The sequence below is a fragment of the Pteronotus mesoamericanus genome, unplaced genomic scaffold, assembly GCF_021234165.1.
Source record: "Pteronotus mesoamericanus isolate MK-2021 breed Mesoamerican mustached bat unplaced genomic scaffold, CSHL_Meso_final scaffold_651, whole genome shotgun sequence".
NCBI classification, from domain to species: domain Eukaryota; kingdom Metazoa; phylum Chordata; class Mammalia; order Chiroptera; family Mormoopidae; genus Pteronotus; species Pteronotus mesoamericanus.
The window spans coordinates 5,182,186-5,208,159 of NW_026555325.1; the positions used below are offsets into that span (position 1 = coordinate 5,182,186).

Genomic DNA, 25,974 nt, shown 5'->3' on the forward strand with positions numbered 1-25,974 from the left:
TCCTAAGCCAGAGTGCAGAGTGACTAGATTAACAACTGAACGAGACAGTCACAGACAGTAGATTCCTGGAAGTCTTGAACAGACAGCCAAGGATGAGACAGGGTCAACATCTGACATGACCAGGGGTGGATCCAGAAAGAGAAAAACAGCAGTAAATACTACAGGTTACTGTGACAAAATCCACTGTGGTCTTCTCCATGATTTGCGATATTTTCTTAACATAGCTTTTTAATGTTAATTTTGGGTCTATCAGGCTTGTGCATACGAAGTCATTAGATTTTATACTCATAGAATATTTCTCTCCTTTCGTATAATAGTCTTAATCTCTCTACAGCCTTATTAATACTGATCATTTGCTGTTGACAGTGGGATTACAGGGGGGAGTTATTTTTGCAGATGTGGATTTGTTTCCTGGACTTTTTGGTTTTGTTCTGGTAGCACCTGCACAAAAACACACACAAAGTGGTGGGCAGAGTGACCCTGTCAACCTGATGGAGGGTAGGACCCACCAAAGAATGTCAAAATGGCAATAAAAACCCAATTACTTCCAGAGAGTCAACATAAATGGCATAAAAGGCATCCACAGAGCAACAAGTTCAGGAGACCAAGTAGAGGGCACCACTGAATCTCACAGTTCTCCTACCATAGAAGTTCACACCAAAAAGTCAGGAAGACAAAACAGATAAGTTTAAGAAACAGAAGCAAAAAAGAAGACTCTCACAAATAATGGGAAGACAAGGAAACAACCCCCAATTGAAAGGAAAGGCAAAATCCCCAGAAAGAGAATTAAATGAAATAGAGACAAGTAAACTATCAAATATTGAGTTCAAAACAATGGTTATAAGGAAGCTCAACTCAGTGAGTTCAGGGAGAATTACTAAAAACTACAAGGAAAATACGAGGAATTTACTGCAAACTATATCAGCATGAAAAAGGACATAGAAACTATCAATAAGAGACAAGAGGAAATGAAGAATACAATTTCTGAAATGAAGAACACAGTAGAAGGAATCAAAAGCAGGCTAGATGAAGCAGAGGATCAAATCAGCGAGCTAGAGGACAAGGTAGAAAAAAGCTCCCAGAAAGAGCAAGAAATTGAAAGAAGACTCAAAAAGAATGAAGAAGCATTTAGGGAAATGCAGGACAACCTGAAATGTAATAGTATCCACATACTAGGGATAGCAGAAGGAGAAGAGGAGGAGCAAGGGATAGAGAAACTGTTTGAAAAAGTAATGATGGAAAATTTCCCTAATTGGAGGACAGAAAAAGTCACACAAGTCCAGGGAGCACAGAGGGGCCCATTCAAGAGGAACCCAATGAGGCCCACTCCAACGAGACAAGGGAACAAGACAAAATTGTCCGCTTTCACCACTTCTATTCAACATAGAATTGGAAGTCCTCGCCACAGCGATCAGACAAGAGAAAGAAATAAATGGCATCCAAATCAGAAGGAGGAAGTAAAACTGTCATTGTTTGCAGATGACATGGTAGTGTGCATAGAAAACCCGATAGACTCCACTAACAAACTACATGACCTAATAAGTGAATTTGACAAAAAAGCAGGATACAAAGTCAATATTCAGAAATTAAAGACATTTTTGTACACTAACAATGAAATATCAGAAACAGAAATCAGGAAAAAAAATCCCATTTGCTATAGCAAGAAGAAAAATAAAGTAGCTAGGAATAAACCTAACTAAGGAGGTAAAACACTTGTAGTCAGAAAACTACACAACACTGAAGAAAGAAATTAAGGAAGACACAAGTAAATGGAAGAATATACCATGTTCATGGATTGGAAGAATTAACATCATCAAAATGTCCATACTACCCAAAGCAACCTATAGATTCAACACAATCTTTATTAAAATATCAATGATGTATTTCCCAGATATAGAAAAAACATTTCAAAAATTTATATGGAACCGTAAATGACCCTGAATAGCTGCAGTAATTTTGAGAAAGAAGAACAAAGTAGGAGGGATCATAGTACTTCACCTCCAACTATATTACAAGGCCATGGTAATCAAAACAATCTGGTACTGGCATAAGAACAGACACACACATCAATGGATCAGAACAGAGAGCCCAGAAATAAACCCATGTCTCTATGGTCAAATAATGTTTGACAAAGGGGGCAGAATCATAAAATGGAGTAAAAATAACCTCTTCAACAAATGGTTCTGGGAGAGCTGGACAGCTACCTGCAAAAAAATGAAACGACCACCAACTGACCCGATACACAAAAATAAACTCAAGATGGATAGAAGACTTAATTAAATATGTCGCAACACTATAAAAATCCTAGAGGAGAACATAGGCAGGAAACTCTGATATTCCACGCAGCAATATTTTCACTGATATGTCCCCTAGAGCAAGGGTCATAAAGGAAAGAATAAACAAATGGGACTTCATGAAAATAAGAAGCTTCTTCATAGTTAAAGAAAACATTAGCAAAATGAAAAGGGAACCAACAAGCCATATGGGAAAAAATATTTGTCAATGATACTTTGGGTAAGGGTTTGATTTCCAAAATATAGAAAGAACTCACACGACTCCACTCCAGGAAGACAAACAACCCAATTAAAAAATGGGCAAAGGACCTGAACAGACTCTTCTCCAAGGAAGACATACATAGGGTCCAGAGACATAAGAAAAAGGATGTTCAGCATCACTAGCCATCAGAGAAATGTAATCAAAACCACAATGAGATACCATTTCACACAGGTCAGAAGGGCCATCATAAAGAAATCAACAAACAACAAGTGCTGGTGAGGTTGTCACAAAAAGGTAACCCTAGTGCACTGTTGGTGGGAATGCGGACTGGTGCAGCCACCGTGGAAAACAGTTTGGAATTTCCTCAAAAAGCTAAAAATGAAACTGACTTTTGACCCAGCAATGCCACTGCTGGGACTATACCTTATGAATCCTGTAACACTAGTTCAAAAGAACCTATGCACGTCACTGTTCATAGCAGCACATTTAACAATAGCCAAGCGTTGGAAGCAACCTAGGTGCCCATCAATAAATTAGTAGATCAAAAAAACTGGTACATTTACACTATGGAACACTGCACAGTGGAAAGAAGGAACTCCTACCCTTCATGACAGCATGTATGGAACTAAAGAGCATTATGCTAAGCGAAATAAGCCAGGGGATGCAAGACAAGTACTATATGATCTCACCTATAAGTGGCACCTAATCAACAAAACAAACAAGCAAGAAAAATATAACCAGGAACATTGAAAGAAAAAATAAGTCAACAGTAACCAGAAGAGGAGGAGAGAGTGGGGAAGAGGGAAAAGAAGGGGAAGCGTCAAGTCAAGGAACGTGTATAAAGGACCCATCGACAAAGCCAAAGAGAAGAATTGAGGGTAGGAGGTGGGAATGGGTGGGGCAGGGGAAAGTGGTGGCGGGAAATTGGAGACAACTGTACTTGAACAATAAAAAAAGTGAAAAAAATAAAAACTTTGTAACAACAAAAAAATCAAGGGGATTGTTGCTTTTCTATGGCAAAAGAAAATAAGATATGTAATGTTCCTAAAGTGTACACATAAAAAATGATTGAAATGGTAAATTTTATATCATGTATATTTTGCAACCATTTACAGAAACAGATATTTTTGTTTTAAAAATGGGACACTGACGGGATACAAGAAGCGTCAGTGAAAAGGACTAGAAATTAGATGGTGTGACCATCTGGCCAGGAAATGGAGGACACGGTGGCAGTGCCGGATTCAAGGGGCACTTTAAAACAAGAGAAAAGAAATTCCATAAACAAGTTGAATCTCAATGAGTATTATAAAAATTTGAACAGTGTCCCTGTTTTAGCAGGATTTCTGAAAATTACTTTGAATATCTAATATCAGGCTTATGAAACTATTATATCAAATGATGACATATAAAAACACATTTATGGAATATTAATTTTTGGAAGTAAAATTAGTTAAAGCTATAGAATGTGATATACATTTCTATAAACAAATGATATTAAGAGGTTTAAAGTTTACAGTAAATTTTTTAAACATTATCTATTGAATAAGAAGATTTTTTAAAAAATAATTTATTACCTAATTCAGTAACTTTGTTATAAAAAATTTTTTTGCTTAGAAATTTTAATAAACATTTATAGAGAATCCCACTAGCTTAACTTACATAAACTGAATAAAAGAAAATAATAATCATTTGCATATTCAAAAATAAAAGGTGAGGGATTTATAATAGTTGAAAATTTTCTCACTTTCATTTAAAAAGACAATTTTTATAAAAATGTGATTTATATATACTCAATGTCATATTCACTTTCCACTATTTCAAATTTACTCTTCTGTATTAATTTTCATATAGGATCATATAGCTAGACAAAAGAAACACAGCTACTCAAACTTTTCCTAGTACTTTCAGGAACATTTTTGTGCAGCCTTTCAAGTGATATTTGATAAACAATGACTATTTATTTTAATGTATTCATTAAAAAATGACTTTTTTCACAGAATTACATAGTAAAGTGTACATGGTAAATTGTTCTTCTCCTCAAAATAAGAGTCTTGCTTTAGTAAATGTTAATACTCCCCTTTGAATAGACACATTTTGTTGGTTATACAGGGAACATGAAAGTTATTCACAGTCTGTAAGGTCTAATTTTTGCTTTCATAAGCAATTTTCATTTTATCAGGGAATTTGGAGGCTTTCTTGACATGTTTTGCTGATAATGTATTAAGAAATAAGTTACTGAATAGTTTTCCCCATACCCTAGGAAAAAAAATCATCTGACATTTTCCCTTAAATAAGCATTTTGTTGTACATAAAGCCTTTTACCAATTTCCTATCTATCTTTGTAAAATATTTGCTTTGAATTTCTGCTTAAGTCCCTTACTTATGATTCGTAGCTCCTTAAATATTTATACTGTTCTACTTTCCACATTTCATGTTTTATTTTATTCATTGGTTTTGACATGTGTATATTTTCATAAACATTATCACAGCAATCTGTCAAGTATTATACACAAATAATTTTTAAATGATTAAATGTAATATATTGTCTATTTTAACTAGAATTCTGATTTCATTCACTTTTAGAGAAGTCAAGTTGAAAATTCTGTTATTTTAAAGATATCAATAAACAAATATATTTGTGTAAGGAGTATTAAATAATTTAAAGAGTATGATTTAACATTTTTTTCTGGGTGCTATCTACTGTTATCAAAAGCAGTTTTCAAATACAGTATTTTGGGGCACCAGGTAGTTCTTACATGTAGGCATTTAAAATACATTTTGATTGTTATGTCAAAAGATATTCATTTGAAAAAAAAAATATATATATATATAATTTTACCACCGAGATTGTTATGACAGAGTTTAAATACACATAGTATAAAAACAAATAAATCTACTTTGAAATTTAAATTTTGGATAGACAGCTATAGCTATAGATATAGATATATTCTATGATATATATGTTCTATAGATATATAGACTTTTAGTATATATTGTATAAACAGAACTAAAAAATTAAAGTTGGGGAATTGTGCACCTGAAGCCTGTATAACTTTGTTAACCAGTGTCACCCTGACATATTCAATAGAAAGGAAAATAAAATAACCTTTGACTTAAAATTTTAAGTTATTACCTATAATAATTCTATGACAGATTCCCTTTTTTTAGGAAACATTTCTATACTGATTTTATATAAGTCACTAATATAGTTTTCCTTCATTGGATTTCAAATATTTACTGGCAAAATTAAATATTTGATACACATATCTTATTAAGAGGTATCTTGACTCTTGGTCTTGTTTCCTTTTACCGATAGTATAGTGTTTGTGAATGCATGTGTGTCTTAAGCCTATAAATTTAACCACCTCTTCTTAATACAATATTGGGTCAAATAACTTTGTTATAAATGTAGCTTCCTTGATATTTCATTTTCTCTCTGTTTTTATGCAGGGGAAAGTAATTACTGTAGTTTTTAGTTTACGTATATATCTCGTGAAACCCTGGTCAATATAATGAAATTAATCATAGGACCAGAAATTCAGAGATCAAAAATGTCTAATTTGTCATTTGGCTGACTTTACCACTAGGTAGAACTGGATTGTTACAGAATAACTGGATTGTCACAGAACTGGTAGGACAAATGGCCCATCTTTACTATATGTATTTTTTTTCTAGCATCCTTTAAAGGACGACATTTAGCCCCAGCTGAAACACTTTGAGTGGTGAAAAGTAAGGGAGCTCATTCCAATACGAAGAGTTCTGATCTTAGAATAGTCTTTTTTATATTGAACAGAATCTGCCTCCTAGCTCCTTGTTCCAACCTTTGAAACAACTCAGACTAAATATGCTACCTATTCCAGCGCTTCATATATTTGAATGCAGGTAATAAGCCATTTTTGGTACAGTCAAAACTTCTTCCAAAGGTGTGTATTCCAGACCCCTTATGCTTCTGGATGTAGACGTTTGTATACACTACAATTTGCTAAGGTTCCTCTTAAAGCGCCATGTCCAAAAAAGTGTGCACAGTGCACCTGGTGCATTCTTACCAGTGCAACACTCAGTAGAACAAAACCTAACCTTTGTAAGGGTCCTACCCAGCATTAGATTCCTTCTCTGTTTTATAAAAGCCATGTTCTGTCATAACTCATACAGAGCTAGAGCTCAGTTAACAACATTACTTCAAATGAATTGCTCTTTCTGATATTTTCTCACACTTATCCAATCAATATACTTATGCACAACTTAAATATTAATATTTTGTTTGCTTGCATCCTCCATTCCAATGTGAATGAAACAGGGCTGTTTTCAAAAGACATTTCTGTCAATCAGTTTTGTCAGTGAAACACTCTTCAGGAAAATGGTACTAACAAAAAACAGGATTTTATTCATGATTATATTTTCGTGTACCTGTACTCAGTCCTAATATTCCATCTGTTTTTTTTTCTGTTCATATAAAAATATTGTATTCTCCAATGTTGCAGTAAGTTAATTATTAGCCAATTTAACTTCAAACATGTATGGGAGGGAAAATGAGTGAAGAAATGGGAGCTTAAGAGTTAAATACACATTTAATGCAGCTATCAACATAGCAGTATCTCTCTAACACTGGTCTCCCGTACTTTTTCTTTCTTTATGTTCAGCATGTATTGAAAAATATTTTAGCCCTGGCTGGTCTGACCCAGTAGATTGGGTGCCAGCCTATGAACCAAAGGGTTGCTGGTTCAATTCCCAGTGAGGGCATATGCCTGCATTGTGGGCCAGGTCCCCGGTGAGGGGCTCACAAGAAGCAAGTACACATTGAGGTTTTTCTCCCTCTTTTTCTCCCTCCCTTTGCCCTCTGTCTAAAAATAAATGAATAAAATCTTTAAATATATACATATATATATTTTGATTTTTCATCTTTCTGAGAATATCTTCACAATATTATACGACATTGTTATTATGGTTTGCATATGTAGAAACTCCATTTAAATAATCTTTCCTAACAATATCTTGATGTCTTTTAAGTTTTGCAGCTATATTGGATTAAGTAATTTTCATTATCTCAAATTTTAACACATCCCATGGTTTGATAGTTTTGATGACTACTTACCTTGTAACCGACTGGAAGGTCCTGGCAATCTTGAGAACATCCACTGACTCTCTTACTCAAGCACTCATTTATATGGCAGTTTCTCTCATCTGAACCATCGCCACAGTCATCCTTATTGTCACAAAGACCTCCACGGGTAATGCACCTGCCATTTTTGCACATAAAAAATGAACTGTTGCATGACTGTTCTGGAAAAAGAAAATAAAATGAATGGAATATAAGGACATGCTAATGTCTTTATACTACAATTGTTGAAAACTTTCAGAAATATAACTTATCTGTCTAAAATTATAGTAAATGCATGTACATATAAATGCTTTAAGTATAATATTTTACACAAAAATATAGAAAATCAAGAGCAAACTGTATTTTTGCTCAATTCACTATAAATCTTGTTTTATTAGAAAAATTAGCAATCAAAATAATCATCTATAGTAAAATTAATGGCATCTTTCTATCTTCATCTGCAGCATGATGAATGAGTTCAAAAGTGTAATGATAAGATAATATGATATTTCTCTCAGGCGATAGGCCTCTAAGAAAGTATATATCACTAAAAATTAAGAAAGTAGAATAAGTAGATATTCCTAATTTCTTTTTCATCTTGCATATATAACATTGACTTTTTAAAATCAGGGCATTAAAAAATACACTTTTAGTGAATAATAGTTGTTCAAATACAGCTATGAAAAGAAGTTCAGGTTTTGTAGCTACTTATCCTGATGACTTGAACATTACTCATTATTGTAACATGATAAAAGAAAACCCACTGACATGCAAACTACATGAGAAAAATTGAATTTTTATTTTAAAATATATGACTATATATTCAGCATAGAATAGTGAATGATAAATAGACCAGGATGGTAAGTAATTTATTTTATTTTGCCTAAGTATGGATAATACAGATTTCTAGTAAATCTCACATTCTTTCATGTTTGAATTTTTTAGTAAATTTAGATATTTCATTCACATAAAATAATGAATTAAGAAAAGGTGATCTTTTTTGAGGGGTGTATAGTGATAGATTTATTAGGTTCATTGTATCAAATCTTCATGTTTTCTGACACATACTAAATTTCTAAAACTAGCTCCAAAATATTACAAGGATCCTACATGGTAACAGTAGGAACACCAATCCTTAGTTATTTTTATCTCCTTTCATTGACTGCCATACTAAACTACAACTCAAGAGTCACAACTTTAACAAAAAAAGACAAATTTTGAAGAAGCATAGTCTATATTTTCTGTACCTGCACTTCTGCACTTTGGGTTTAAAGGTGCTTCATCAGAATGGTCCAGGCAGTCAAAGTCTCCATCACACTGCCACTGAGTGTGTAAAAGACATCGTCCATCAGCACAACTAAATTCTTCTGCATTACACTGTCGGTATTCTAAAGACAAAAAAAATCTAATTTATGTATTTTATATAAGAAATATTAATTAAAACTTCATCCTCTAATGTACACTATATATACCTAGTGGGTTATCCATACCTCCTGTGGGAAATTTTTCTTATTTCTCTTTAGGACAGTGGTGATATGTGTGAGAAATATTTGTGGTTTGGAAGTAGGATAAAAATGAAGAAAGAGGTGGGGGGGAGGCAGAGACAAATGTATTTTAGAAGTAAATAAATTTAAAAAAAGTGAAAAAACTCAAAAAAAAATGAAGAAAATAAAGTTGTAAATAACATCGTTACTGTTTCTAGGTGAGAGAACAAGAATGCAACACTCCAGTATATCATATCTGTTCAACTATTATCTACATTTTAAAAAGCTCCCTTAGAATAAAAAACAAAATGAAGCTATTAGAATTTTTTTAAGACCAACCTTGGTTATTAGCAATAGTACCAGAACATTCAAATGAACTGATTCTGAGTTATAATGATAATTCTTAGAAGCTGTAATGTCATGCTTATGTTTTGGAATCGGCATTCAAAATGTAAGTAAACTGATAAAATAAAAAAAGTCAATTATAGATCAATAAGCACAAACATGATTGTAACTATCTTATATATTGATTCTTAGAGGTATCAAAAAGCTCTATTCAAATCACAGTATCCACCAGTCAATTGTTAATGTTGATATCTATTCCTGATTATAGGTAAAGTTCATTTGATTTTGAATATTATGAATATTTTAAATTGGATTTTCCCCTATCTTTGTAATAATAAAACTTGCCATTTCTGTTAGAAACTTGTATTCTATTTTTGGAGAGAGGAGAAAGATTTTTATGGTTTAAAAATAAATACAATTCTAATCAAAAAACTAATTCAACAATGATTATTTAATTGACATGTTCATCACATTGTATAACAAAACTAGATCATTCTAAAATATCCCAAATTTGCTTAATGTTTCTTTCCTCTGTCTCTTTCTTCATTAGTTACTAAATGTATTCAAGGTTCTCCTAGCACTAAAATGATAAAGACCCATTGACATAACTTTTAACAACACCTTTCTCTTCCTTATACTACCCAATTTCACTTTCAGTATTTACCTTCAGTTCATCTTTGACTCCCTAATATCTCATTTCTGCAACATCTACATTCTGAACTTCTTTAGAGCTAACAGATTCCAAGTGACAAATGTCAAATTCAAAGGTGTCTCAGATTCCTAACTACTTCATTTTCCTGTAGCCTTTGACATCATTGACCACACTACCTTGGAAATCCAGACTTCTCTATAACTTTGCTTTTGCTGTTCTTGATTTTTCCTCTTTCTGTATGCAGTCCTCTAGTGTTCAACCCCAGGAGGTTGTAGTTGAAACCATAACTTCAATCCTTCAATCTTCAATTTTTTTCTCCCTTCTTTAGACAATGTTGGTTGTTCTCATTCCTTGTCACACTTGGATATCCCCTTTATGCTCATGGCCAACAGATTAATATTATTTGTCCTTATCACAATTCTGGCCGTTAGAACCAAGTTTTCAAACACTCACTACACAGTTTCACATGATTGTCTGATTAACCCTTCATTTTCACAATATCCAAAATTAATTTTTTGTTACACCTTTCTTGTGCCCCAGCAAAATTGTCCCTTAAACTCCTGTGTTCTTAAGCTAATTAACAGCAACAAAACCACAAGCTTTCAAGCTAGAAATTTTCCTTTATCCTCTGTATCTGACTGTAATTTAATTCTGAATCTCTCTACACTTTCCATTCCACCATTTTGGCCCTGGTTCAGAAGCACATTGCTGAACATCAGAACTATTGCAATAACCTGCTAACTAGTTTACTATTCCCTTATTGCTGTCCTTCCCCATGGGAGCATTCCATCCATTCTGCTGAAAAAGATGGTCCTAAAACACAAATTTGACTGAGACATTCCTCTGTTCAAAATGTGTTCTGGCTACTCAGAGACAAAAGAATTAAATACAAATTGTTTAACATTGTATTTCAGAATTTTTAGGATATAGTTTCAACTTAATTTTCTGGCTTCAAGTTACATCACAAAGGCTAATTGTTATTTCTCAATTATTTTGATGTTCAGGCCATTGAAAACATATACAGAATTCATTCTGTGTCTGGAACTGCTCTTATCACTTTACAAATATTAACTCCTCTAACTGTCTTATCAGACCTAAGAATTAAGCAATGTTATTATAATTTTTTTTTTTACAGATGAGGAAATTGAGGTACTTGGAGGTAAAATAACTTTTCCAAGGTCACACAGTTAGTAAGTGGCAAGGGCAGGACTTGAACCCAAGCCAGTTGGCTCCAGCTTGTCGTGCTCTTAACCACCATGTCGTGCTCTCTAGCATCTAAGTAGGATTTCCTCTAACATTCTGTGCTTCTTTAGTGCTTCAAAAATCATTTTCTCAGCTCCAGTTTCATGTATTGTGATACTTATTCTCATCTGACAATCTATGTTATTATACTATATTGCATTTCTGATTTTCTTTTTTAGTAAGTTTTTCTGGTGGGACCTCTGTCTCATTCATCTCCATACCAACCAAATACAGTGTCTGGCAGAAGAAAGGTATTCAATCAGACATAACTCTACTTCAGATTTAAATCTTGAATGATGATGTATCTTTTAAAATATCACATTGAATCTATGACTTAATGGAGAAGTGATCATAAAAACTTATATCCACGGATTTCAGGGAGATTTGTATCAAAAGAGTAAGGCTGTAGATACTGCTCAGGCAGGACAAAAGAGGGCGCTAAATCTCCTGCCTTTCATAGGTATAAGTGGATTCCATGGCTTCTCATTTTATTTTTATTTGCATATGCTTTTAAACATTTACAAAAGTAGTAAGTTTACATAAGGTTTCAACTTCAACTGGGAATTTTTTATACACTGATTTTTATCTCAAAATTATATATGCATTGGTATTTACATTATATATATGGGGTAAGATATATGTGCAGTGAAAAGATAAATTTCATGGCAATTGCATTTTAACAAATAAGTGCATGTATAAATAAGGCAAAAAGAAAATGCTCAATATTTAGTTTTTTCTGGTAGTTGTGAATTGCCTTTTTTCTCTCTCATCAGATATTTGATTTGGCTATAAAACTGAACTAGAGAGTCAGCAATGTATTGTTTTTAAGTACTTCAAAATAATTAAAATCAAAGATTTCTTATAAATATTTTTGGCACGGTTCTTGATAAGGATACAATACCAGTAGGTATGATTTCCAAATAAATATATGTAATTATTGTAGAGCTTAAAGAGGTTATATGTGCTGTTTGTGTTACTGAATTTAAATATCTTTGGTGATATTAATAAATGTGCATCTTTGTTTTGTTATTTATTTACATGTTCTTTGATTCCTTTAAAAAGAAAACTAATATTTAGCCTGAGAATCCCCTCCGGGAAGAGTTTAGATCTACTTACCACACCGCAGAGACTCGTCTGAGCCGTCTCCGCAGTCGTCATCATGGTCACAGACAAACTGCTTGGGAACGCACACCCCATTGTGGCACATGAAAGCGTTGTCATCACATGTGTTATTGGGAGCTGAGAGAGACATCACAAAAAATAAAGTTAGATGAGTACCTATTTTACCTTCTCTCACTTTCAGAGTTCGGGGAATGTTTGCTGTTATACTCAATAATTTATACTTATTTAGAAAAAAAACTTTCTTCATTTACTATATCAAATAAATTAATAACATATTAATATATAGTCATTAATATATTTGAATATGTTAATATAAATACACATGTCATTCAAAGTTTTAGTACTAATAGAGTCAACAGTTCTAGAGAGAACCTGAAATTTCAGGTAATTTAGCAATGTGTAACTTTGCTAAAGGAGGATTGCAAAGGTTCATATATAATTTTTTACTTTTTTAAAAAATTTTTATTTTTATTGTTCAGATACATTTGTCTCCATTTACCTGCCACCACTTTCCCCTGCTCCTCCCATCCCCACCTCCCTAATATTTAATTTTTTAAAAGTTACTCAATTGTGCAGGTGGGTAGAAATGGAAGAAGGTATGGGGGATAAATGGTAATGGAAAAATGCAATAAAAATAAGGTAAAAATAAAATAAATATAATAAATAAATAAAAAGTTAACTGCAATGTTATGGTTGGGTGTCTTTTTTTCCCCTCCAGCTTGTACAAATGCTAGTAAAGAGATATAAACCTGGCTTTATTTGTGAAAAATGAACCTATAACATCCCAAGTGCCAATGCTCATGATAAAAGTGAAAAAAAAGAGAGAAAGAGAGAAAAGGGCTGAGAAAGTTATTGTTTTAAGAAGAAAATAATAAAGTATTTAGGTGATTTTAAGAGTTGGGTGTTGAAAGAGGTTAAGATCCACAGTGCGATGAGCCCAACCATAATTACCGTATCATGTGGGAATATCAATTTATGAAAACAAATATCGATCCTTTCAGAATACTAATCTATCAAAGTTGTGCTCTACCAACCATTCTCCTAGCCAGTAGGAACATGGTTAATCAAAATGTGCTATAAAACATCAGCAGATGTTCAAAAGATGGTAACTTGTCCAGAGGAAATAAATTTAAATACGATGTGCATAGAATCATAGAGGTTCAAAGGATCACATAAATATTTTTTCCATTACATTTTCTTACATTTAAAGGATAAATACTATGGTAGGACACAAGGTTTGAGATATTTCAAATGTCAAGACTCTGTCATATAATGAATGTTAACTATCTTATTGTGGTTATCATTCCATAACATATACACATATCAAAGCATTATCTTATACAATTAAAACTAATATAATGTTATCAGTCAATTATATGTCAATTTTTAAAATAAAAAAGAGTACATCACTATCATACACACATAAGAGGGAGGCTTTGTGAAAGGTCATTCTGCCTCTCGTATCCTGAGAAAGCTATTCACCTTCTTTGTGCATTTGTTTCTTTATGCATTTAAAGAAGATAATAAAACTTATTTGATAAATTTCTTGCAGGAACTAGATAAGTTAAATGAAACAGATCAGCTAATTTTAGGTACTCAAATTCCTAGGTGCTCTAATAATTTCAATCTAACAATCATTTTTGGAAGATTCCAAAACTGAATTTGGGAATTCGATAATGTAAATAAAAGTACCTACCAAAAATAATGGACGTATCATGGACACTAGAAATAATTTAGATGTTTTCCAATCTCTCCTTTTCATATCTTAACAGGCACTTTCCTCTACCTAGATCATCTCTTTCTTTTCTTCTTTTTGTACTTTATGACTCAAATAATAAGTTTTTACTTTTTCTTAAAGTCCTTCGTGAGACTTCTAGGCTTGTTATACAATATTTCTTTGTGATGACCTAGAATCATTTAAATATAGCATTCTGACACTTGAGGTATTATGATTATTCTCTTACATGCCTATTAGGTCCCATCCCCAAATTGCCTAAACTCCATGAAGAAAGAAAATCTCTGCTTTCAACTCAGTAATGATCGAAGGGGACATGAATAGGCAAGTAATAATAACAATAACAATAATTTAATCAAATAAAAATTATTTTCAACAAATTTATTTTTAAAAATAATATGAAAGTCACATAGAACCAGCATTAAAAATTGGCCATTATAATAAAAGTAAAACTTAGTTACTAATAACTTCTCTGACTTTTAACTGTGCAACAGCTTGTATAACTCAAGTGAATTACGCCAATTCTAATACATGAATTATTCTTTAAAACACTGAGCAACGGAGGCTTTTTTGGCATTAACACTTTTAGATCACTTGAGTACCATGTGTCATTTTTTAGAATAATTTACTTAATAGTATCCATGTGGCCCAAAAGTGTTAATATGTCTCCCAGAGTGTTAACTGCTACAATAGCAACAGGATTCTGGGACCATCTGGATCCCTGATTTGATGCATAATTCTCTATTATGTAACCCTCAGTGGCCCCATTGACCTTTATAGACACACACATCAGTTTCAAGATCAAAGTGACTTATTCTACAGTTGGCATAGATTCTGTGCACATAGGTCTGCTCAAAGTTTTCTTTTTCCTCTTTGTTTTAATTATCCCCCATATACACATAACATACAGACACACTTATTATGGCTTCAATTACAATTTCAAAATCCTGAAAATAGGTCATTGGAGTGATGATTGACAGAATTGACTTTAATAAGCTGAGTTCATGACATTGTTTCTGATCAATTGCCAGGTCTCTTTATTTTCTTGATCATGCAAAGGATTTATCAAAATTTTTCTATCGAGTAATTCCTTGTAAATTTCCTGAGGTCACCTAGAGGCAAGGACTTAGTAAATTGTCTGACCTCAAAAGGTGTTCCTCTGATTCCCCCACTTTATTCAATTATAACCATGCTATTTTTCCCTGACCTAAAGGTTAATACCCTATCCATAGGGCTAATGTGTGTTCACTGACCTTCTGATCAGTAATTATTTAGGATCACAGATGCTGGTTACAGAATACCTGAAATAGGCAATCTAAAATTTTCATGGTGGAGGTAGGGGGACAGGGTAGAAGATGCTGAAAAGAAGGTAACAAACCTACCATCCTCACACACATATCAGGCAGTTATGTTATCTCAGAAGTGAAATGGTAAATCTGAGTTCATCGGAACTGTTTTAAAATGGGTAATTCCACTGCGCATGTTTGAAAGGCTTTACATCGGGGTTGAGAGAGGTTGCTGGACGACTGTGATGACAGCATCCCACCTGACTAATTCTGACACTACCTGTGAGTCCCGGGATAGAGAAAATGAGAGAGATGTGATGTGGCGAGCTGTACGAAGGAAATGTCTGAGGATGCTGCCACAGCTCTCTTTCACAAACAGCCAACCCCGTGCGTGTTCATACCGCAGCCTGCTGTTGAGAGCTCATCACTTCCATTTGGACAGTCCCTCTCACCGTCGCACAGCCAGTGTCGGGGCACACAGGCGTGGGAGCCCAGGCAACTGAACATGTCAGCCGCACAGGTGATGGCACCTGAAACCCAAAGAGACGTCATCAAGGTCCCTGCAAGTCTGCTGATAAAGGGCTATCATTTACATTTCCTTTAAGAAACAAGGGACACAAGAAAATGCCACTGACAAGGAAGAGACTTTAGTTATTTGGAATCATCAAATAGTATTCTTCTTCTATAGATAGCTATAAAAATATCTATAGATAATATTCCATCTTAATTTCAAAGTTGTGTTTCTTAAAGCTACCTGGCAGAAGATAACAATATTTGTTTTTAGTAACATGTAGCAAGCCATAGAAATGTTATAGAATTGTGAATAAACTGAAATAAATTTTTAAAAGTACTGAATATAACAGGATAATATTAGCATTTATTGCTTAATATATAAGCACTGACCATATTAACTCATTTAATACTCATAATAACCCCAAACGGTAGAACCGTTACTAATCTCATTTCACAGAAAAGGAAGTTGAAAAGCTTGCAGAAAGTCACAAGTCACCCAGGGTGCCACATGTTGAGCTGAGACTTCAAATTCCTTTTGATTCTTAAGCATCTTCTCTCAACTAATAATGCCATTGTTAATCCCCACCTTGTGTTGTTGAAAAGAATATATGTGTGCATATTTCTTTCCCTTCTACACACTTAATAAACAGAATCTATCTTTTCCCTGCTTTATGAATTCAATGTATCTTTAGTTGAATAATGTTGTTTTTCACATGTTCGTTGCAAAAAAAAATGCTTTTTGACTTGCAGATTCCAAGGGTCATAGGCACTTTCACTTTGTTTCTCCTTACATGGACATAGTGTAATCATATAAAATTAGAAAAGATTTATTTTCATGATTTTTCTTAGCTCCAGGTATAGCTATACATATTGGTTTCTTTGTTTGTTATTTAAAAATGGTTGAGTCACCCTGGCTGCTATGGCTCAGTGGATTGAGCACTGGACTGTGAAGCAAAGGGTCATGGATTCAATTCCCAGTCAGGGCACATGCCTGGGTTGAGGGCCAGGCCCCCAGTAGGGGTACACAAGAGGCAATCATACATTTTACAGATAGTCAAATTCAGACACTAGTCTTCTCCAAAGTCCCTTCCCTCCCCTTCCTCTCTGTCTAAAAATAAATAAATAAAATCTAAAAAACAATTGTTGAGTCCATTAGTAATTGGATCACTAAATCTAACTTTTATTTCAATGTCTTGTGACCAAAAACTGCCCATAGAAAATATGTTAAAACCATAATGTTAGAATTATTAAAAAAAATGTTAGTTATCTCCAGGAAGAAAATGACTTACTAGGTTGAATAAAGATATCTGTTTCCAAACATTTAAGGCAATAACTAACATGCCTTAATTGGATTATCAACATCATCTTACTTTTGCATCACAGAATTGTTACGAGCAGAAAATGCTTTCCAAGGCCTTGTTTTTAATATGAGAGCGGTAGGAGGGTGACAAAACCGAAATCCCCAGTGAACATTTCCAACATAAACATGCTTTTTCCAGATATATACTTTAGTTTGGAGGACAAAAATGGCAAACGGGTGCTGAAAAGTCTCCTAGATAATTCAGGTTTGCTTATTTGATTAAGTGCTAATAGAATGAAGTTTAATATGTTATCTACTATGGAAAAAATCAGAAAAAAATCTATTAATGTTGCTTTCATTTAAAAATGAATTTACCTGCTACCTATTATGTCTTTAGCACCTTTGATAATAAAATTCTCTTCCTGCAGAAATGAGTTTTATATTCTTTCTTCTTCTTATATGTCTTTTCAAGCTTGTCATAAGAATATAATGTCACTTTCACTATTATACTCTCAATTAGTGCTCTAATTTCTTTAAGATTTTTATTAACTTTGAGATTTAAAGATGCATTTTTTTCTGCTAAGGATGTTAGATATATATAAAACTTTTTGTCTATGTTTTTATTATCACCCTAATTTATTCTCAAGGTAAGCATAATAGATAAAACATTGTTTTGACTGTTGAGAAATTTAATTCTGTAGGACTTCGGAGAAGACTAGTGTCTGAATTTGACTATCTGTAAAATGTAGGTTATGACTACATAATTACTAAGATACTTCAATGTCTGAAATGCCTTAAGACTCTTTGCAGCTAAATTTCTGGCTCCCTTGATAATGTTCAACAGATTTTGTGTTACGAGCATGCTAAAACACCATAGTCAATTGGAGAGAAAATGGGCCAGAGAAAAAATGTATGACTTTATTTCATAATTAACGTTGCCATCTGAAGACATATTGTCTTTTTCAGGGATGTGAATCCCAAGGGAGAAGGAAGACAAATGGAAGGAATCCCACCAGATCCATCCTGTGCACCTACTCAGATATCATGTTTGATTGCTAAGAGTTACTTTATTATTTAGTAAATATTTCAGAAACCTGAAATCTGGTCCTAGCTCTGACATCTCTGATCCACTGAGTGACCTCAGGCAAATTTATTAACCTCTATGAGATTCTCTTTTTTATGATTAATAATGGAGGTGGACTACACTATGATTTCAAAATAGGACCCTCAGATCTCAGTCAGAACCACTATGAGCTTATCAAGAAAAATTGTGTTTATAGGTCACATTAGAATATTTAGAGGTGAAATTAAGAATCTACATTTTTAATAAACTGAGAACATTTTGTGTACTAAAGGTTGTGAACCACTGAGATAAACTATTTTAAAAGTCTCTTCTTAATTGTAAAATATTAGGTTTGGTTCATTGATTGATGTTTGGTTTAAAGCAGTAAATTTTATGTGGTCCTAGTTTGGTAGTTAGTATATAAAATTTAGCATTTAATTAAATTAAATTGACTGGGTTTCTTGACAACATGTTAACATGTCCTTTACAATTTAAATCATTTTTTTTTTGTAATCCCAGGACACTGATAGATATAGGTATGATGATAACAATAGACATGACAATATATTGTCAATGAAAGTAATAATAGATGTAACAATAACTCTGAAGAATAAAGGAGGCAGCAAAAGAAATAGAAAAAAAGAGAAAGGGAAGAAGTTCATCTAAAGAATGTACCTGGTCATTTAGATAATTATAACAGTTAAAAAAGGTAGATCTTTTCATACCTACTTAATAGTAAGGAATTTGAGATACAAGGAATAAAGTGAACTTGTATCCACGATCAAAGAGCTGGAAAATGCAGGTGTGAGAAAATTCAGTTCTGTATGACTTTAGGGTCTTTATCCATTTTGTTATACTGTGTCCAGCCAGAAAGGATAGAAATGTCAGCAGAGCCATTCAACGTAGGGTTAAACAAAGAGCCGACAGCAATATTATTTTGAACACTGAAAACATACTCAAACCATTGTAAGGAGCTAATCTTTTTGTTAAAATAAAGTAATAAAATAAAATAAAGGAAGATTTAATAGAAAATAGAAACAAAGTAGTTAAAAGACAGTGGCCAGTCATCTAATTGATTGCTGACTACTTTTTTCTTGCAGAGCTTCGTGATAACAATTTTTTTATATTTACCTTTATCTGTTGTATAACTAAATTTTGTTTCAGCCGTATAAATAAAAAGTAGGTTTTTGTTAGCTTAAATATAAGGAATAAAGTGTCTGCTTTGAAAAGACAGCTCCAATTTTATATTATCTCCAGGGATCTTCAGTTTAGTTTGAACAGTATAAAATCTTATCTATCTGTCTCCATGATAGTAACATAAAGAGCACGCCAGACTCCTGATATTTAAAACAAGGTGTTAAATATACTTAAGTCTATTTGTGCACCTAATTCTATGATTCAGGTCCTTTTCTCTCTAAAATGAGGATGAACGAGCTATGAAGTACAGCTTTTGTAATGAGTAAAGAATATATATTTGTAGATACAGACATATATATACACACACAGATATATATATAAACAGATTGGATAGATAAACATGAGTAAATTGTAATTGGTCAGGTATAACAAACTTATAGAAATTATATTCCTTCCTTCTTTTATCCTTTAAGAAATCCATTAACTCCATATAAAAGTTTTTTTTTTACTCCATAATATGTACAAACATGTACTCCATATTTGTTTAATTTTTGTGAATATTTAAAAGCAATCGTATTAGATGTAGTAGTGGATACATACTAGTTAAATATAGATGTTGAACACTATCCTGCTAATTATATAAAGCTTATTTGTAAAGTACATTTTAAAATAGCATACAAGAGCCTCCTGTCTACTTCCCATTAAAAAAAATTTAATAATAATAATTACTATAATGCACACACACACACATACAAAAATAGCATGTGTGGCTCATGCAGTTTAAATCAATATAATACTTTTGGAGGTCAAGCTAACAACACATACTAAGGGCCATAAAATATCTGATTATTTGATCCAAATAATTCTAGTTGTTAAGATCTATTCCAAAAATTATTGAAGACTAGAAATAAAATTTATAAATGCATTCACTGTATCACTCTTTAGGGAAAAACCTGAACATTGAATAACAACTAGGCTGTCATAAAAATAACAAAAACACCTACATAGAAATGCATATACAAATTTAATGTCAAGATAAAATAGAAAGGAAACCTTTATGTGCTCTCTAGAATAACAGAGCATATGTATCATGAACTTCAAAACGGAATGAGAACGTAAAAGAAACAACTCACCACAAATGCTATCACTTTCATCCAGCCCATCTTCGCAATCATCCTCTCCATCACAAATCCAATGTTTAGATATACATTTCTGCGCAGAACAAGCGAATTGGTTCCAAGAACAAGAAGAATCTAAAAAACAAACAAGAATGTCTGTTGTAGGCGCAAAAGAAAAACAAATGTTTGAGACCATCTTTGGACAGATCTGAGAGCGAGCATGTCCTTTATAGACTTTTCTTCAACCAACAACCCTATGATAAAACAAGCCAAATTCCTCTTCTTTACGACAGTTATAATATTTTGACAACTGCTCCTCTTTGAGTTGCCAGGTTATACAACATTTTCCTTCAAAATACGTCTCACACAGTTTGACTTTGAGCTAATCATTATGATGCAACTCTCTTCTAGGAATATACCAGATTGTCATTAAACAAACAAACAAACAAAGCATGTGATGAACAGATATAAAATAAATATCCCAAGTGTGATGTAGTTATTCTTTCTTATTTTTAATATAATTTTTGAACAACTGGCAAAAAAAATTCCATGCTAGGTGAGTTCACAACATGCTGGATTCACCGGTATATACTTTTGTTTTTCAAAATGAGATAACCGAGGGGGTTTTAGCTCAATGACAATCCATCAGTTTCACACCTTTCCATACTTATCACTTTGATGTTTTTGTTTCTCTCCCTTGAGAAAAGTGAAGTCTGAGTAATACCATCCAAATTCAATAGCAGAGTGGCTGGTACGGTATTACCAAAATACATACTTGTAATAGTGTACTCTGTTTATTCTCAAAGTCAGGTTTATGATTGGTCTTCTGTACCCTCAGCCTATCTCTCCACTCACCATTCTGGTTACCATGAAATATCCAAAAATGAAACCCTTCCATAGTAAAGTCTTTAAAATATAAATTACTGTAAAATGAAAATTTTTATTTTGATGCTATAAATTATTTTTAAAAGTTTGTGTCTTATTTAAAACATTTACCTAAATAACCTATGAAAAGAGAGACTGAAATCTTAAAAAATAAAATTAAAGAAGATACAACTCTATAATGGCTCCCTCTCTCAAAATTCTTAATCTACATAAACTATTTCTGAAGTTAATTAATCTTGTTCAAAATATGGCTCTCATATAAAGATATATAACACTTTAATGTACAAAAATATATCTTTATATTTTATGGTGACATTTACTTTTAAAGGAATTGGACTCTTCATAGACGGTCCATTTGTAATCCTTTTTCCTACTCTGTTTATTCACCACAGTGTATGCTTTTTATGTAAAATTAAAATGGTGAATATAAGGTTTGTTTCCCTATAAGAGATTTATTTGACCTGGAAATCACAAAATCTATATATTTTATAAAATAAATTTTAAAAGTGTTTTTTTTTATCTTGCAAACTGAAATGAAATGTGGTGAATGATAAAAACCAGGTTTAAACATACTATTTCAATCTATCCATGCAATTAAAAGAAACTTTTAGGAAAATTATAAATAGTTAATTACAGGTAGGAGAAGTATAATGAATAGAATGAGATAAATCCTTATTTTTCATAGCATAAAATAGATATATTTGCACCTACAGGTAATTAATTAGAAAATGAAGGTATGAATATATAATTTAAACTGATGTAGGTAACTAAAGAAAACAGAACAGGTTAAAATAAAAGGTTAGAACAGGTGGTTGTTACTCTTTAAGTTTTTGTTTTGTTTTAATTTATACTATTTTGTATTATTTAATAAAAATCAAAATTGATATTAAAATCAATGAGCAATACTTTATATAAAATATCTTTGTGAAATAACATCAGTATATAAATTATAATATGATTCATAAAATTAAAGCAAAATATAATGCCTCACCACAGTGTAATTCATCAAGTCCATCTTCACAATCTTTCTGACCATCACATATCCAGGAATTCAAAATGCATCTTCCACTAGGACAACCAAAATAATTTTCTTCACATTTGTGTTTGTTTTGCACTGTGACAAAATATAGAATGTAATGTCAAATAAGTTATTAATCAGACTTCTGAAATACAGGTGGATAGTAAAAGAGTAATAACCCTTGGATTGGAAGGGATAAATAACTAGAAAACTTAAAACAAAACTGAGATATTATCCTCAAGAATGTCAAGGTCATGAAAATCAAGAAAAACTAAAACAACTGACACAGATCAGAACAACCTAGGAAGATATAATAATCAAAGCCAACCTGGAAAGATGATACTAATGGAAAAACTGTTTATATCCAAATAATGTGGAGTTCCAGTAATTAAAAAAATGAAAAAACTGACATGTGCATAAAGTGAGTGAGCCTAAGGCCAACCAATCATTTTAGGTAAAAAACATTCTTAATTCCCTACTCATAAAAATAAATAACATTATAAAAACATTAGTGGATCTCTGTTTAAAAAGTATAGACTTGGTATTCTTAATGCACTAGAATTTGAGTAGATTTTGACAAGATTTAAGTAAGTATTCTCTATTTAAAGAAAGAAAAAAACCAAAATACAATATAATCTTTAAAATTGTTATGCTTTGCAGAAATATCATGAGAATAAAAAGTATTTGTATGTGAAATTATTTTGTAAGTAACATATACTTTTTAGAAATGGGACACTTATTATAACCTTTAAGAATGCATATAAAATATTTCATTTTTTCTTTACTGGGTGTCATTGTTCCCCTTTCACCTTCAGGATTATACTTTTAGACTTTGGTTCATATTCTATTGGAAAGTAAACTTGAGAGTATATATGCCAATCACTCTATAATGATCAAAAATTACCCCAATTTTATTTTTTAAAATGTCAACTTTGTAGATCTCATTAAAGATAAAAATAAGTTTTAGGCAATTCACCATTAAACCAACTACTGTTGAGTGTGCTTTACATTTTACTTTTTCTTATGATACTGCTTAGATACAACCTAAAGTATTCAGACTAGCCTATTGCTAGATTCCTGTGTATCTATTCACCTGCCACATAAGTTTACATGAGCATCCCTTTCCTTCTTTCCCAGTATAATAACAATTCTCTATTAATGTTGAAAGTTAACTTTTAAAATAATTTATTAATTTTTATGTAAAAATATATAAGTACCACAAAAATTAAGTACTATATTTATATATATTAATTAATTAATTTATATATGTTAATAAGTTATATATTTTGCTTTTAATTTTTAAATTAATTGTAATGAGGTAAAGAATTGTTGTAGAAAAAAAAATGGATTACGAATCTGGACACCCAGATTCCATGAACCTGAATCAATGTTTCTATATTTTTAAATGTTTTATATAATTAAAAATTAAGTAAAAAAAATGTGAAAGCCACAGAATAATGTTACGCATGTTGAAGGGAAAAAAAGAAAAACAAGACACTGTTATTGCCAAATTGACTGGTAGATTTTATAAGCTATTAAGAATGTCAATTTGTTATAGTGGATTGTGTGCAACTGTGTGTGATTGCGTACAGTCGCATGTACTATATCCATAAATATAATTTCTTAAAATATTTCAAAAATTATTGTATGTCAACTAAATACAGAAAAGGTGAGTGTAGCAGTAGGGTAAGGAGAAAGAAATAGGAATATAAGAACATATTTAATAGTTTCCTATAAAGCATATTTACTTCCTGTTATAGTCATGGACCATGACCTTGTTTCTTGTCATGTTCCTGTTTCTTTTTAACTGTTTGAAGAAACAAATTTATTTTCATAAGAATGCAGAAGACACTTTTCAGACTTTAAGTATGGCTAATAGATTAAACATACCTGTCTAAACTTGAATCAGTAATGATAACTATGATGCACACTACTTGCAAATAAATTGTGTAAATTTCATGAAACACTAATATGACAATGTAAACTGTATAGTAACATTGAATATAGCTAGTGGTGAAAAATATACTACCCCTCTCTTTAGTCTAAAAACAATTTTTTCTCAGTATATAATACTTCTTTTGAATCTTTATAGATTACACATTTCAAGTTTAATAACCAACTTTAAAAAGATTAATAGTGAAATAAAAGAGGCAGTCGATCCAAATAGAGAACAGATTTATTATCATTTTATTATTCATTAAAAAAGATCAAATCAAACGTTTTCAATACTTAAATTTTAATCTCAATCATTTGATATTAATAATAAAAATTAATAAGTTTACACAACTGGCCTTTAAATCTTCAAGGCAAAGCCTGTTTTTTCCCCCCTAGAATTACCTGGGCATTTTAATTCATCTGAATAGTCTCCACAGTCATTAGACCCATCGCATATCCAGGTTGGCAGGACACACAGTGAGGTAGAATTACATCCTATGAACCCTGTGGTTTTCACTCCAAGTTTATAGAAGTGTGTACAGTCTGTACTACCTATAAGGAGTAAAAAGAAAAATGAAAAAAGTCCCAAAAGGCAAAAATTATCAATTTTCTATGTTTGTCATAGAGAAAAGAGAAGTTAGTCTCATTTGAATAAGCAAACATACAATCATTCTACACAATAGGAGTTAATTACATATGAATTTGGGAGGAGGTTCAGTGAAAAGTAGGACAGTATTCTATGTAATGCCAAAAGTGCCCAGGCATGAACAATGAAGAAAGAGTGGACTCTTACTGCAGTTCTTTTCGTCTGATGCATCTGCACAATCTATGTTCTGGTTGCATTGTGCTGATCTTGGAATGCACGTCCCGTCTGCACAGCGGAACTCAACAGCAGCACAGGTAGAAACTAGAAAAACAAGTAAGTAAATCGATAGATGAAACAGAAAACAGCTCCTGGCTTTAACATTTTGCTTGTTTTAATTAAGTTCATAAATTTTGTTTGGTTTTGCTTTTTTAACTTTGGGAAGTCAGACTTGACCCTTGACCCCCACTCCCAAGCTTGCATTGCTAGATGCCTCACAGGTCTTCCCCTGTCACACAATTCTTCCTTCTGTTGTGGTACTTATAATACTACACTGCCACTGCCTGTTTGTGTATCTGTTCACTCACTAAATTGTAAACTCCATGAAAATAAGAATCATGCTTTATTTGCCATGATAATAACAGTTCTGGACTAGGACAACCTACAAAAGAACCCCACAAAATGTTGCTGAAAATACTCTCTTCTTCCAATTTCAAAATACAATGTTTTAACACTAAGCAAATGTCTGATTGAGAGCATACAGGGAAATCCCTATCTGGCTGCTAAGCATGTGTGTAACATTCCCTGCTATGATAAAGAGAGACATTCAGACAGACAGGCAGGCAGACACAAGAGCCTGAGAGGGAGAAGCCACTGACCATATGTTTTAGAACTCAAAGAGTACTCAGGACAGTTTGAAAGTCATCCGTGCTACATTATACTCCTTTACATGGGTGTATCAT

General features: G+C 32.4%; 1 protein-coding gene across 1 annotated transcript in view; it reads right to left on the minus strand.

Annotated features, from left to right (window-relative positions):
* Positions 1-25,974, minus strand: part of LRP1B (LDL receptor related protein 1B) — a 1,772,547-nt gene that overhangs the window by 257,924 nt on the left and 1,488,649 nt on the right. The window contains exons 48-55 of the mRNA XM_054562474.1: positions 25,223-25,336; positions 24,832-24,981; positions 22,468-22,590; positions 20,607-20,726; positions 15,862-15,990; positions 12,434-12,556; positions 8,842-8,982; positions 7,589-7,776 (exon numbers count right to left, since the gene is read on the minus strand). Of these exons, the coding sequence (XP_054418449.1) occupies positions 7,589-7,776; positions 8,842-8,982; positions 12,434-12,556; positions 15,862-15,990; positions 20,607-20,726; positions 22,468-22,590; positions 24,832-24,981; positions 25,223-25,336 (1,088 nt within the window). The remainder of the gene's footprint in view (positions 1-7,588; positions 7,777-8,841; positions 8,983-12,433; positions 12,557-15,861; positions 15,991-20,606; positions 20,727-22,467; positions 22,591-24,831; positions 24,982-25,222; positions 25,337-25,974) is intronic.